This window comes from Rhipicephalus sanguineus, chromosome 4 (genome assembly GCF_013339695.2).
Source record: "Rhipicephalus sanguineus isolate Rsan-2018 chromosome 4, BIME_Rsan_1.4, whole genome shotgun sequence".
NCBI lineage: Eukaryota > Metazoa > Arthropoda > Arachnida > Ixodida > Ixodidae > Rhipicephalus > Rhipicephalus sanguineus.
Genome location: NC_051179.1, coordinates 10,696,726 through 10,711,729, shown reverse-complemented (window position 1 = coordinate 10,711,729; position 15,004 = coordinate 10,696,726). Strand labels below are relative to the sequence as shown.

Below are 15,004 nucleotides of genomic sequence, written 5' to 3'. Positions count from 1 at the left end.
CGGTGCCGCAAAGGTGTCCAAATTTTCAGTGTCTGAATAAACAGTCAGCAACTGAAGTATTTTAATTACAACATGTGATAGACTCTTATTGTGCCAAATTAATTGGACGTAAGTTAAGATTCTTGCGCAAGCATATTCACAAAACCCCATTCTGTGCTATAACGCTATTGCAGGGGTGGAAGCGGGCCTGAGCCTTTGGGAGAAGCTCAGGGAGCAGGAATAATGCTACAGTCGCCGACCGATAAATCGGACATGCTTGGTAATTCGGACAGTCGCGCGGCACAGCCGATAATCCAGGGATGCAACAGCCAAAATAGGATTTGGAGCAATTTTTGGAGCAGCAAAATGTTGCTCTTGGAGCACAGAAATTCAAATTTGGAGCAGGTTGCGAAAAAAAAACCTGCATTTTTTAGCCCGAAATCCTCAATTTGGAGCAGTATAACAAAGAAGGCTTATTTTTAGAAAAGAAAACAAAAATATGTAAAAACCATTCAACATCAGCTAATTCGAGCACAGTGCACGTGAACACTGCTATTTCAATATAAGCAGTGTGTTGGGCCACCCCACAGTGCGAACAATGACTAAGTCCACATTAGCATTTGCAGGACCTGTCGAATAATTCGACAGGCACTGGAAATGCTAATATGGACCTGCGAACCTGGCAACATGGAAATTTGGGAGATTCGTAAAGCAGGAGCAAGTGGGGGTAGCGAAAAAAGAAATCTGGCATACGCTTTTGTCTACTGTTTCTCAAGGCCGCATAAACGCCATACACAGCAGCTCCAAATGACTGCCAATAATTTTGTAGACGTCATCGATCATACTAGTACTCGTAATTACACGGCGCGTGCAGGAATGAGTAATTAAGGAACAAAATGTGCTGTGTCCCTGACAGCTAGTACTAATAGCCCCTTCTATATCTCAGTATGCTTTTCCGCAGGACACCAGTGTACTGCGGCAAAAGTGGATTAAAAAGCGTTCTGCACGCAATAAAACAGCATCAGGAAATTTGAGAACTGCTGTTCTTTTCTATTGCGATAACTATATGGACACTCTCGACGAGTTTTTCCCGTCATCTCCCGTATAAAGTCCAAATTGATAATATATCCCTGTGCATAGTACGTTCTACCGCGGGTAAAAGCGCGCGAATGCGGGCGACGAACGCGGCTGAAGCAAATATTAAACGAGCCAGCCCATATCCGTCGCTCGGAGGGCGTATGCGATAACACCACTCCGCTCGGGAAGCCTGCCATCAAAGCATAGAGGAAACGCCCCGCCCGTCTTGAACGAGCATGAAAAGACGCGAGAGGGGGGCGGGGGGGGGGAGGCTGTCGCTCGAGTAGCAACTTTGAACTTTGATTCGTCGCGATCGCTGGCGCGCGCTCTATCTCGGCAGCCATCAGCGGGCGGCTCGTATATCCTGCTACGTGCTGCGCTCTCAATGCGAAGACACTGTGCAGAAAGAGCATCTTTCCTCGATCGGAGCGGCCGTATTCTCTTACACGAACGTTTTGTAGAGTTACGCGAGATCGGATACAAAAGAGTTTGCTGCCAGCCTCACTTCGTATAACGTTACAATTTGTTGCTATCGCAATCCTTGCGGTGAAACTGAGTTCTTTTTTTTTCTTTCGCGAGGGGTTAGAGTCTGCGTGTCTGTATTGGATGACGATGCCCACACTGCAGATGACCAACGCGGCCTCCATTTCTTGCTCAAATTTGCGCAACTGAGAAAATTTTAAGCTGGTCAGGCATTTTAGTGCAGCGTGGCGCAATTTTAACCAATTTCACGGTTTTGGCTCAGCTTGACGCAAAAATCCCCGATTGTGGTGTCGGCCTCACGGCGAGTTGGGGGGACCTTGACGAACTCGTTCGGCTAAGGCGGTCAAGGTTTTCGCGTGTAGCACTTCTCTAAACAACACTTTACTCGTCAGTACATTTAAGAAGACTTTGCTGCATATAAAACACATTCGTGCACATGAGCACTGCTAGTTGAACAAAGGCAGCCTTGAACCAGACTCCACCTAACAATAACGACATCCCCACTAAGATTTGCAGCACGTGTCAAACGGCCCGATTGCCAGTTAACCTTACGCGGTGCTTCCACATTAAATGGCCGCTGACCTTTGCTCATGTTGAATGACCTTGTAGAGCAGCGTTTGAACCAGGAGTAAAAACTACATTTAAGCCCATCGGCCCACCAGCAAACCCGCCAGAACAGATAAACGTCATGTTTGAGTCAAGGATCGGATTGGATAGGTGCCTCTTCCAACATTAGGTCGCCAATGCGGGCTTCGTTCCGCGCTAAAACCAGGCTAAAACCAGGCAACCGAAAAAAATTTGCGGCTACCTGGGGCGTTTTGGCGCAGCGTGGCGCAATTTTGACAAATATCGCGGTTTTGGCGCAGCTCGGCGCAGAAGAACGAAATTGTATCAAAATGGCGCAATTGGCGCAGCTGTTGCATCCCTGATAATCCCATAGAAGTAATGTGTAAAGACCACCGATATTTCGGACAGCTGCGAGATCTACATTCGATAATCCGGACCCTGTCCGAGACTGTCGCACACGCCGAATCGCCAGCCATTATCTCCTCCGGCACCCGTACCATACAAAGTATGGCCTCAGAGATCAAAACGAAAGCTCATTGGTGATCTATGAGGCTTTATTTCGATCGCTACTTTATGCCTCAGAGATTTGTGATTGGAAATGCCAATCTTGGAAGCACTGGTCAACTGTGGGAAATCGTATCGACATCGCGAACATCCTACATTCCGGTTCCTGTATCCCCGCGCTATGGCCACCATAAACGCGCTACGCTGCTATCGCCGCCATTCTGTCGAATGCGTCTGCGTTAAAGCGTTTTGCGCGCGCGTTCATTTTTGTCGTCAGACTTGCTTTATTTTACGCTCTGCTGTCTCAAAAGATTTCAGTTAAATGGCGCCAACGGTGCCCTCACAGCCAGTGCCGAAGGCCGCGCCGACGACAACGAAACGCGGCAGATACAGTCAACTGCCGATTTTTCGGACGCCCGATTTTCCGGACATGCTCGAAAATTCAGGCGCTTTCGCGGCACCGTCAGCAGCCCCATAGACGTCAATTGTCAAGAACGTTGCAAATTTCGGACGCTAAAACTCTTCGGCGGCCGATTTTTCGGACTTTCTGCCCAAATTGCAGGTTCGAAAGGCAATAATTGAAGCCCCCACCTCTGCCGCGTCTATCATCTCATAGGTTCGAACCAGCGCTTTCGCGAGTCGATCTGTTTGCGACAGTAGCAGAGCCCGAAAGTCAGCTTTGTCGCGATGCCGAAGTGTTATGGGGTGAAGCGGACCGGAAATTTAAAGGGGCCGCTATCACGGCGCCGTGCGGCGATGTGTTTCGGATAAGCAGTGGAAATGCATGGAGGCGTGACGGCGGCAGGTAGCAAACGCGCCAGTACGGCTCAATTGCTGACAAGCCTTATGGTAAGCATCTTCAGTCAACTGCTCGATAGTGCATGTGGCCTGGTGCAGCTGCCTCTTTGTGTGACCGCTAAGTGCGCCGCACAGACTCGTTGCCTTCCCGAACGAAACCAGCTTGTCATCGTACAGCGATCACATCACACTGGCGGAGATACAGGCGGACTTCGTTGCACGTAAGCAGAAGTGTGGGAAGCAACGCATTGACAACTTTTTTTCGGCCACCGGGACCCTGAAGTGCCAATAAAAGCAATTTTTTTCTCTGACGCATTCGTTTTTTCGGACACTCGATAATTCGGACTTATTTACGTTCCCCGTGGAGTCTGAATTATCGGTCGTCGACTGTATTTTGAAGCAGTTCTGAAGCAATAGGAGACTTCTGGAGCAAATTGCTGCTCACACCACGCACAGAACGCCAAGACAAGCTAAGCTGACAAAGTGACACCTGACAAAGGCAGCAGTTCCACATTTTCATGCATATAAGCCACCCCTGCACACAACCCACACCTTCAGGCTGCTCCAAGAAAAACTTGCGAGCTATTCCACCCTATGAAGATGTTTAGCACAAGTCCCAGAGGTGAAACAGCAAGAGGCCGGCGGTTCGGTATCAAAGGTAAGGTTGTGAAATTGAAACCACTGTGCAGGGTCTACCACAGAACTAGAAGCACACCGCCCCCCCTTAAAATCTGTTAGGAGAGGTCAGGGTTGCATGGTCACACTTGAAGAGCTGTCGAAGTTCCTCAAGGCCAGAAAACATTGCAACTGCTGCCCTTCATTATTTTCTACCTCGATAGTGTTAGGACAGTTATTTTCTGGAGAATTATGGCCATCAGGAAAGTTGGCACGTATGCAAAAGTACACATTGTCATCTAAATCATTTCAGCATGCCTTTAAGGGGAGGCTCATAATTAGACATTCAGTTTTTGTTTCACCAATTTTAAGGGGGGAAGCTGCACTTGAAAAGCGACTTCTTTATTTATGGATATATCTGAACCAAATTTTCACAGTTTGCGTATTTTGATGTGCAGATTCCAAAAATGTAATTACTTTTGTGATAGGGCTAGAAGTTCCCAATATACTCTGCTATCATTGCATAAGCTGGGTCCTTTGTTTGGAGCAAAATTAGCGTCTAAACAGAAAACCCAAAAATGGTGGTTACAGTATTGAAACAATGTAGGATGTTCAAGGATAGCAAGATGCTATGAATCAATTTACTAGGCGAATTTTAACAAGAGTTAGAGGTCATCAATGTTTACAGAAAAAAAAAAGCCATTGTCATATACCATACATGTGACCCATTTAAAAAACTTTGTGAAATGTATATTGCCCTGAAAATAGGCATATTGCTTACTGCATGCATTTATCTTTCTGGCAAAACAAAAATTATGCTGATAGCTCAAATAGAACAGAAGCTATTTATCCTCCATCGTGACAAATGTGTCAAAATTGCTGTTTTGAGAAAACAAGGAAAAACATTGCAAAACATTTTTATTGGAAAAATACCTATAATAGCTTAAGAAAATGCACCAGGGGCATAATCTGGATGCACCCATCCTTATTCCTCCTCTTGGCCAGCTTCCTCACATTCTCAGATGCTTCTCTTTTTTTGTTGGAGCTGGCAGTTCGTCGGCGGTCCTTCTCTCTTGCTCTCAAAGATGCATTGCTGGATATGTTGATGTCCAGCTGCTGTAGAATTGCAGCTGATGCATTTAGGTTTCCAGTGTTGAAGCGTAGCACAGCCTCTGCAACAGCAGCTTCCACGGCAAAAAGAGAAGCATGCTGCTCCTTCGACACCAAACTCCAAATCACTAAGTGAAGGCTCTCATTAGAATTTTGTGTCTTGCCTCGCTGGCATCTTTGGAGCAGGGCCTTTTCGGAAAGTCTGGTATAGACCGGCAACATTGCTTTGGCAACCTCCTTTGGCAAATTGTAGCGGTGTCGAGGTTCTGGGTCACCTTTTGCTTTCGCAGCGTTGTGACGGCACCACGAATCAGCACCAGCTGGGCACAGACTGTGGTCTGAACACACGTCGGTGGATGTAACATGCTTGTACGTTGCCATTACAGCCTTTTGCATGGCGTCCACATCATCATTAGATTTGAGTGCCCAGCCGTAATATGCGCTGAGCCGAGTGATAAGCTCATTCGTCAGCAGACCTCTCCCACCGAGGCTTTGCTTGCCCTCTCCTTTTTGTTTTTGCACTAAATTTCTTAGTGCTGTCCCCATGCGCTTTTGGACATGGTTAACACAGTCCTCCTTCTCAATGTCGATGAAGCCGTACACTTTCGCTTCCTTGATGGCACCAAATGTACGGACGGCTGTCACCGTCACACAAAATAGTTGTGTATCTCAATCCGTGTCGATCAAGTGACCTCTGAAAAAGGAGGAGCCCCGCTTCCACTTCCATGTGACCTGTCGGTATTCTTCTGACACTGGTGTGTCACCTTCCACTCGGCGTAGCCATCCGAATCAGGCTTTGGTCCTACTTCACACCCCAAACAAAAGTTGGACAGCACAACATAGTCTAACACATACCCAGTGAAGAGCTCTATAACCGCACCGACGCCTATATGTGAGGAGTGGCCGCGGGTCATCCAGGTGCCGTCATAGGACACTGCTATGTTTCCTCGATGTCCGAAGCATAGGTCCTCGTACAACGAAGCCACTTTCACAGCGCACTGGCTCATAGCCACCTCGGCTGCTTGCGTGGCTGTAGGTGCCAGAGTCTGCTTTAGATGCCGCTGAAAAGTGCTGTGATGCATGCCACGATGGGACAATCCCATTGCCGCAAATACATCATGCATCGCTGTCTGGCCGCTTCCAGTTGAAACCATCGCTCGCGTAGCCAGGAGGTTGATTTCAAATGGGTTACAAGTCTTCTTGCCGTCAGTTCGAGGCGAGCTCCATTCGGCCCCGATCGCTCCACAATTGTCGCACACGACAGTCAGCTTCACTGCAAGTCCGTAGTCGTGATCGCCCCTCACTATTCGCGCTAGCCCGTGACAAGACTCGCAACGCAAATGTCGAAGGAGCGAGTTCATGCACTCCATGTTTACTATCAAGTAAGGAGGAGGCTCATCTAACACTGGCGCCGTTGCCGCACCGCTTGCTGACGAGGGACAGCGTTGTTTGCGAGCGGCACTTCGACGTTTCATCGAAAGGACATACCGGCACATTATAAATGGTGAGGTTGTTGAGATACCCAGCGTTTGTCAGAAAACGCTGTGCCTACGATGTTCTCGGACACACTGAAGTACTTTACCAAAAAAAGAAAGACGGGAGTGTCCAAAGGGACCACCAAAAACACTTGAAGTTGAGGAGGGTCAAGTAATTTGACCTCTTAACGTGATAGGGGCCAGTATGCGATAACAAATGTTTGACATAAGTATGCGATGACTAATGTGTGATAAACATGTTTTACCATTTCCCTTGCGTGTATTTATATGCATCTAAAGCCGCAAGTTAAGGGGGGACATGGTACCTGGGGCTATCTTGTTCATTTTCTGACCAGATTCAATTAAAAAGCACAGATATATATGTATTTCTTTGTGCTGTTTTTAAAAGTGCAGTAATTTTTTCTTTGACTCAAATAATTATTGAGATAATTAAATATTAATTACTATTACTTGGTGAGACAATAGATAATAATAAACTGGGCAGAAAGTTATGTTTAATGCATAAGTGGAAAGCAGAATGAATAAGAATCGAACTGCTGCAAGCAGTTTTCAAATCCAAAAGCAATTAATTTAGCAGCCCATTGAAATTTAGCATTTACAGTACAGCTACTAACAATCAAGAACACAGGCAGTTAAAAAAATTATAGAAGAAGAAAAGAAGGAATTTGCTTGCAGCATTTCAAGCTTTATGCATTTAGCTTCATACAGCAAAAAACGTTACAGCTGTAGCTATTCTAGAGCTGGAGCAATTGTTGCACCAAACAAAGCTTATTTGCTCGAGCACACGACCGTTAATCATTTTTAGACTGTTTCATTGCACCCAGTCGCAGTTTCGGTTTCAGAGAGCGCCGAGGGAGGGAGGCGGGACCCAGAGTGGTTTTTATGTAAACGTAGCTGGCTACGTGAGCACATAACACCGCGTGCACATGAGCACCGCGTCGACAACTCTTTTCAACGAAGGCTTCCTGGGTGCTGCTACAATGACCTCTGAGGCGTTGTATATATGCGTGACCCCGCCAAGATGCCCTGCTGAGGCGAAGACTTCAGCCTTTGTAGGCAAGGACTTCAGCCGCGTGAATAAACCTATCTAGTTTCTGTTTTGCTTGAGTTATATTTGGGTGAAAACTTTTTTTTCTCACGTTTGCACTTCAGACTATATGCGGGTCCGAGCTATACTCGGGTTTTTACGGTACTTTAAAAATAAATAGAATGTGCATGTTTTGCAGTTTGGATGACAATAGCCACCAAGAATATCAGCATTACAGGGGCACTTCTTCAGTACCACACTAGGCTGGCATGCTTGCTAATGAACTCAGCCGCTGTGTCTGCCACTCGGTGCCGTCAATTGCCATATCTGAACTTCAGTACTGCCTTGGCACCTGCAACTTCAACAGCGAAGCGTGGTGATTCTTGACTGCCGAATCCCAGTTAAGTGAATGAAGGCTTGCGTTACTGTTTTGGGTTTTATCCAAACAGGTGCTGATAAATTGGTAGCAGGGTTTTAGAGATGTGCTGGCAAATTCCTTGGAGTGGCTTTCCCCCCTTTTATTGCTGCTGTTCCACCTTGGTGGCAAATAAGAATCTGGGTCGTCAAAATGATATTGCAAATAAATTACTGTTTCCTAGAGTGAGAATTCGCAGGCAGACCACCTGTCCCAGAGACCAATTTCCACCCTTGATCGTTGCAGAACTCACCCCAGTGGACTGCCTTGGGGGTGGCCTCCTGCGCTGCGCCATCCAGCGACCCCTGAAGCGCCCCCTCCTGCGGTCAGCCGCATAGGGGCTGCCCTTGACAGGCACCCCTTCTGGGCCAGTCACATTGGCCGCCTCGTTGCCCTGCAAGAACACCACCAGTCATACTTCTGCTACACCATTCAAGGCACTCGAACAAAAACTACTGCAAGTGTACTGCAGATGTTCATCTCACATGTCTCGAAAATGTCCTTATAATTTAGTTCTTTGTCAACCAGTGCTGCACCTCTAGAATGTGCAATAAAATGCGAACACCCTCATGCGCTACAATAATGCAGCGGTCTGAAATGCGCTTCATGCGAAACAACTGCCGCACGAACCGCGGCAAATTGAGCTGCTGAGTCTCTAAGCATAGGCCTCTATGTGCTCTGAAGCATCTGTACAAGGGATGGAAGCGGGCTTCAGTCTTTTGGAGCAGCTTTGTAGCGGTCAAAGGTGAGCTTTGGAGCAATGCAAGTCAGTTTCAGAGCAGATTTCTAGGGTCAAAGAGCATTATTAATTCAAATTTTTAATTTCTGGTAAAAAATATATCCAATGGTTTATCCAAAATATATCCAAACCGGAATATAGGTCGAATTTTTTTCAAAAAAAAAAAAAAAAAAACGCAATGAAAAGTCGACCCTTGTCTTATATACCGGTTATTGGCAGAAAACCTATGGAAGTCTTGCAACAATGGGTTGATGAAGTCTGTAGCCCTATTGCCATCGTGAGCATCAGCAACAGCACCGTTGGGCGACGCCATTTTGCGTTTTGTTTGTGCCGACTGCGAAGCAAGGGTGGCTGCGTTGGTTTTGCGCTGTTTAATTATCCCTATCTGAGGCTATCTCCTTCAATATGAGTGGCAGCCGACGGCAGTTTACAATGTGCTTCAAGAAAAAAGTCATCGAGTATGCAGAAGCCCACGGCAACCTGGCGGCACAACGAGAATTCGGTCCGACGGAGAAGAGCATCCGATACTGGAGGAGCCAGAAACAGCGCATCATAAGTTGCAGCAACCAGAAGAAAACGTCGTTTCGAGGACGGACTGCAGTTCACCCCGAACTGGAAACGGTACTCGCCGAGTTCGTCCGGGAGCTGCGCGCAAGGTCACTACCCGTGACAACGGAGTGCATCTGCGTGAAAGCGCTCGAGATTGCGCGCGACTCGGGGCTCACGAGGGCGCAATTCAAGGGCTCGCCATCGTGGGTGCGTCGATTCATGAAGCGGAAGGGCCTTGTTCTGCGGCGGCGTACTTCAGTGTGTCAAAAACTACCAGCAGAGTTCGAGCACAAGCTCGTGGAGTATCAGCGCTTCGTCATCGAGCATCGTCGACAGCGTTGCTACATGATGGGCCACATGGGCAACGCTGACGAAACTCTGGTCTGGTTCGATATGCCATCGAACACGACTGTGACCGAGAAAGGAGCGAAGCAAGTCAAGGTATTGACAACGGGCAAAGAGCATCCGCGGTTTACTGTGATGCTCGCGTGTACAGCAGACGGAAAGAAGCTGCCCCCTTATATTATTTATAAAAGGAAAACGCTACCAAAGGAGGACTTTCCTCGGGATGTAATCGTGAGGGCAAGCGAGAAGGGGTTCATGAACGAATCCCTCATGCTGGAATGGATCCGGCTCGTGTGGAACCGGCGACCGGGTGCCCTTTTTCAACGACCGAGCATGCTGGTGCTTGACTCTTTTCGAGGTCACCTCACGGCCGATGTCAAGCGATCGCTGTCCGATGGCAAGACGGATCTTGTTGTCATCCCCGGGGGACTGACCTCTATACTCCAGCCACTGGATGTTGTGCTAAACAAGCCGTTTAAAGATCGCGTGCGCGAGCTCTACAGTGAGTGGATGCTGGGAGACAATCCCAAGACCCCCGCTGGCCGCCTATGGCGTCCACCGCTCGCAACCGTTTGTGGCTGGGTGTCCTCAGCCTGGAAATCCCTCCCGGAAGAGATGGTTCGCAAATCCTTCCGCAAATCCGTTGAAATTCGCCGAATCCGTTGAAATTCACCGTTTCCGAGGGGCTGCCACGCGCGACGTCGACGCCATGTCGGAAACTACGAGCGCTCGTCAAGCGCGATTAAAAGGCACTTTAAAAATCCCCCCGCGGCGAAAAAAGGAAACACAAAAGCGAAACTAGAAAAATAGTTCTCCTTTTATGCGCTGGATAGCGCTAGCTGTCCGCAAGCGCTCCGAACGCTATAAAATGTTTATTGAAACCATCAACAGCATACTGTTGATGAGTATAGGCGCGGACAGGAAAGTGTTAATCCTTATGTTAATAAATCAATGTCTGCTGACTCGTTCACGGCCATTTGATTTGAAAGTATGCTGAACTAAATTAGTGTAATCATGCTAATGTAGATAAATACAAAGCTTTTGCATCAAAAGTCACAGTAAGATGTACTTGCAATAAAATAGTGTAAATCGCTCTTAACGGTCAACTTCTGATAGGGCGCGATGCAGTCACTGTACTAAGAAGACTCACAGGGTCCCTTATGCATTTGCCTAAGATGACTCGAAGGCAAAATCCATCTTGTTTTTATTCAGTCGATGTACTGTTCTTTCCCCTCCCCCTTCCGAATGCTTTCTGGACGTAACGTGGTTTTACACTGCTTCCAGGATTGGACGCATTGCAAGCTTTCTATATACCACCTGGTTTTGCACTGCCTCCCGTGATTGACCCATCAATCACGGAGGCAATGCAAACAGACGATGTCGTGATGATGTCATCATTTGACACGATCTTAGGACCATCATGGGGTGATTTTTTTTAATCACTCGTGTTGACGCTGCCGACTCGGGAAGCCGACGGTCAATTTTCACGTTTGATCAGGAATCCAGAGCTTTCACCGTAAAATATTCAATCTTGTTACGGCACGGTAAAGAATAGCAATAACCAGCCAAATGGGGCCAAAAGAATGGTGGGAAAGAGTTCTCTTTCTCTTCTTCCTGGACATATTCGCTGACTTTTCCTCTGCTGTTTACCAAGTTGTACTATCGGTGACAAATGAAACACGAACAGCGGAGCGCGTTCCCCAAGTACTAGGAGCTGTACAATGCGCGCCGTCCTGTCATCACCATTGACAGGCACGCACACTCGATTAGGCAGCATTGTGCATTTAAAAGCATAAACCTGGCTCACGAGCGGCAAATTGTAAGAGCGTATCAATCTCAAGTTATAAGGGTGCGAACTGTACCATGCGCACCACTGCTGGCTTTTCATTCGAAGCCGATAGAATGTTTAACAAGTTTTAATGTGCATCCAATTTGCCCAATCTACACTAGTTATACGCAATAACCCGCTGGTTGATGAAGTTATCAATTTTATTTTGTTGGCAAACGCTTTGTGCACACAGGTCCACATAACTACAACTAGGAGTGGAGTGTGAACTTTCGTTCAAGTCTGGTTACATAACGCTAACTTTTGCAAATAAGTCGTAAAATTGATGTTCGCGCTTTCACGTAAGCTTATTCAATGCCATCCAGCTCACTGAGTGACGCTACGAACTCAGGGGCATGATCCTGACAGTGATGGCTCTGTATATATAGAAAATACGTATAATGTTAATGTTTCTTAACCTCCTGTAATGCTAGCAGCCATCTAAAGAACTATCATTACAAGAAAATACACCTAGTAGTCGAGGAACGCCTTGCGACGCAAGCGAACTATGATGAAAATGCTGCTGTTCTAGCCATGGTCTAGCAGACGACAAAAGGCAAATCCCCGTCTTTGCATCACAGGAGCGCCGCCATCAGTGACGCACAAGGTGAATAGTGCGATGAAGCACAGGACTTTTGATAAGCACCCCTTCACTGTTGTGCTATTTGCATTCTCAGTGTGCCTCTGGGAGGTTGCATGGCAAATAACTGTGCTACCATGCCATGAACAGCACAGAGTAACAACATTGCACTGTATGCAGAAACTGGCAGTGTCTTTCAAAGCTCGCTGACACCATAGAGAGATTAGGCCTCAGTTGCCATCCGTCTTGTTCAGCACAACAAAACACATATGCGTGGTGGCTAAATGGCCTAAAATGGATCTGATTGGATTGGCCACACTGCTCTGCAGTTGCCAGGGGCGACCACTAAAAGAGATTTTATAGAATTGGCCACAATGTGATTCAATTGCCACTGAAAACATGGACTGCACCTATAGTCGGATACAACTTAAGAAGTCAGGAGAGGCCCCGCCCAGACGACTGAAGCGTGGCAGCCGATTGCCTCCACGACTAAAGAAATAGTCCCGCTCATGCACGCGCCATGTTCTCCGAAGGCGGAGCCACCGGCCGTCTCGCTCATGACGTCAGCCCCGAGTGCGCGCCCATTGGTGCAGGCTTGTGTTCATCCGACTTTGAGGAGGAAATGCCGCTGACGTCTAAAGTTGTATCCGACTTTAGTTTAGCAACTGTTCCCAAAAGCTTTAAAGCAGGCGTGTAATTTGGAGCAGAATGGAGCTATTGTAGCAGCACTTCTATCCCTGCCACGTCAACGTTAGATCGTGTGCCAGCAGCTAAAAAATGAAGAGAGGAAAGAAGGCAGTAAAAAACAATGAACGATTGCTTCCGAGCACGCATACTAACATCTTGACAGTGGCGCATGCCAAAATGGCGTGAAGCTTAAAGATATTTTGCTGATAAATGCTTCGTTACTGAATATTCCAACCGGTTTCTCCACAAAGCAATACTTGTGGCTGCTCACTATGATCAGGTCTATTGACACATGCGATGACTGGTAATTCAGATTATTATAAAATTTGTAACCAACGCCATTATTCAAACTAATTCAAAATAAAGTTACATTCTGGGTGCTAAATATACAAGCAACTTCATTTCTTTGTTGGATTATATAAGCCTTAAAACTATACAGTATTGGAAATACATTCATTTACTTATTTCTGCTTTCATCTGCACTGCGCAAGAACGACCGAACAACGGACATCTGCACAACAGGTAAAGGAAGCCCCTGAATACAAAAGGCATTCAAAGATGTCACAGCCATAGATATGCAGCTGCCATTACCAACACCTGCAGTTAGCTCGCTCTGTATTTACATGCGAATATTTTTTAGCAGTTGTGAGGGCGTCGGCCGCAGCATGAGGAGCAAGTTTTCTGCACACAAAGCCAGGCAGAGGACTGCACTGCTGGCTTGAACTTGGCAAGGCATACAAGAAAGGTGTCTGGCCAACTTGAATCATATGGAAGGACCATTATTAAAGAAGCAAGTCAACCAAGGTTATGTTCCCATTAATTCCTGCCACTTTCGCTTTATATAAACTGAATTAATGTACAATATATCAAGTATTTATTTTGGGCCCAGTTTTGCATTTGTTAATCGGTCCAAAAGTACTTGCTTCATACGAGTTTAGAAAGCTAAAGTGGATATTATAAAACAAATGCAAAACCACATTTATGTTTGCTTGCATTTGTGCTACTGTGCTACGAGAGAAAAACACAGACAGGCAAATTTTCCTAAAAGTGCTCGACCATTGTCACTCGAATGAGAAGCAAACCAGGCGATATGCGTTCTCAGCCACAGCATGTTGAAATATAAAGTTATGAGAGTAATTTTTGATCAGCTGCAACCTTGCCTCATCGACATTATTCACAACCATACGGGGGCAAACATGACGAGGCCAATAAATAGGCCCTATGCATAATCTCCTGCCATCTGGCGACCGCTGTGTGCATTTCCGCGATGTTGAAGGCCAAGCGTGCTCCGTGTGCGTACGTAAGAAACGTACATATCAACATTCGGCATATTATAGAAACCTTTATGCAAACATATTTTAGTTTGCTTTGTTGCGCAGCCAGTAGTAATCGGGACACTAAAAGAAAGTTTGCAGGAAACTAACCTCCATTTTGTATTTACTTGCTGTCAACGATAAGCAGCACAGCGTTCCCGTGCTCCGGCTATTGCTTACAACTAATGAACTGTTTATGTTAGCCGTTCTTAGAAGGTACGGCATGTGACAGCTTTCTGCTGTGTAGTCGCATGCACAGATGAAATGCTCTTCAAAGGATGTTCAAGGAATTCCAAGTTGTTTGTGCATTTTAGCCACATTGGTTCAATGAAATTTTCTGAAACTTGCTATGTTAACAGTTTGTGTCCCTCAGAGCACAAAGTAAACCATTTTTACATGAATCTATGACATGTCAAGGAAGCGTCACCAGTGACATTGTAGTTTTGCACATTTTCTAAGACTGTTCTCCCGGTAACAGCTGAAATTTTAATTTACTAATGCGAGAAAAATCGTTTTGCTCTTGAGTGTCTCTTCAATTTGCTTACAAAGTGGATGCATTACCTTACATAATACTGCAGCATGTCACTGTTTGCCTAAACTTTAAAAAAAAAACTATCATACCATTTACATGCAAACTAATATCAGCAGCACAAAACTTGCCTTTTCACCGACGACGACGTCAAATTCGACAGTCTCTCCTTCACCCACACTTCTGACAACTTTCAGAGGGTTGTTCTTTGTTATTGCAGTCTGCAAATAAAAACAACAACACTTTATGCAACTCCATTTATTTAATTTTTCATAAAAAACTGATGAACAAAGAATTTTCTAAGCATACCTGATGAACAAAGATGTCTTCTTTAGTGTCGTTTCTATAACAGTGGAGGGGAGCAGG

At 46.2% G+C, this 15,004-nt stretch overlaps 1 protein-coding gene across 2 annotated transcripts in view; it reads right to left on the bottom strand.

Moving 5' to 3' along the window:
* The window catches only part of LOC119389366 (Y-box factor homolog), a 53,829-nt gene that overhangs the window by 37,616 nt on the left and 1,209 nt on the right, over positions 1–15,004 (bottom strand). For both annotated transcript variants that reach the window (XM_037656589.2, XM_037656590.2), the window contains exons 3-5: positions 14,948–14,981; positions 14,770–14,859; positions 8,325–8,465 (exon numbers count right to left, since the gene is read on the bottom strand). In XM_037656589.2, the coding sequence (XP_037512517.1) occupies positions 8,325–8,465; positions 14,770–14,859; positions 14,948–14,981 (265 nt within the window). The remainder of the gene's footprint in view (positions 1–8,324; positions 8,466–14,769; positions 14,860–14,947; positions 14,982–15,004) is intronic.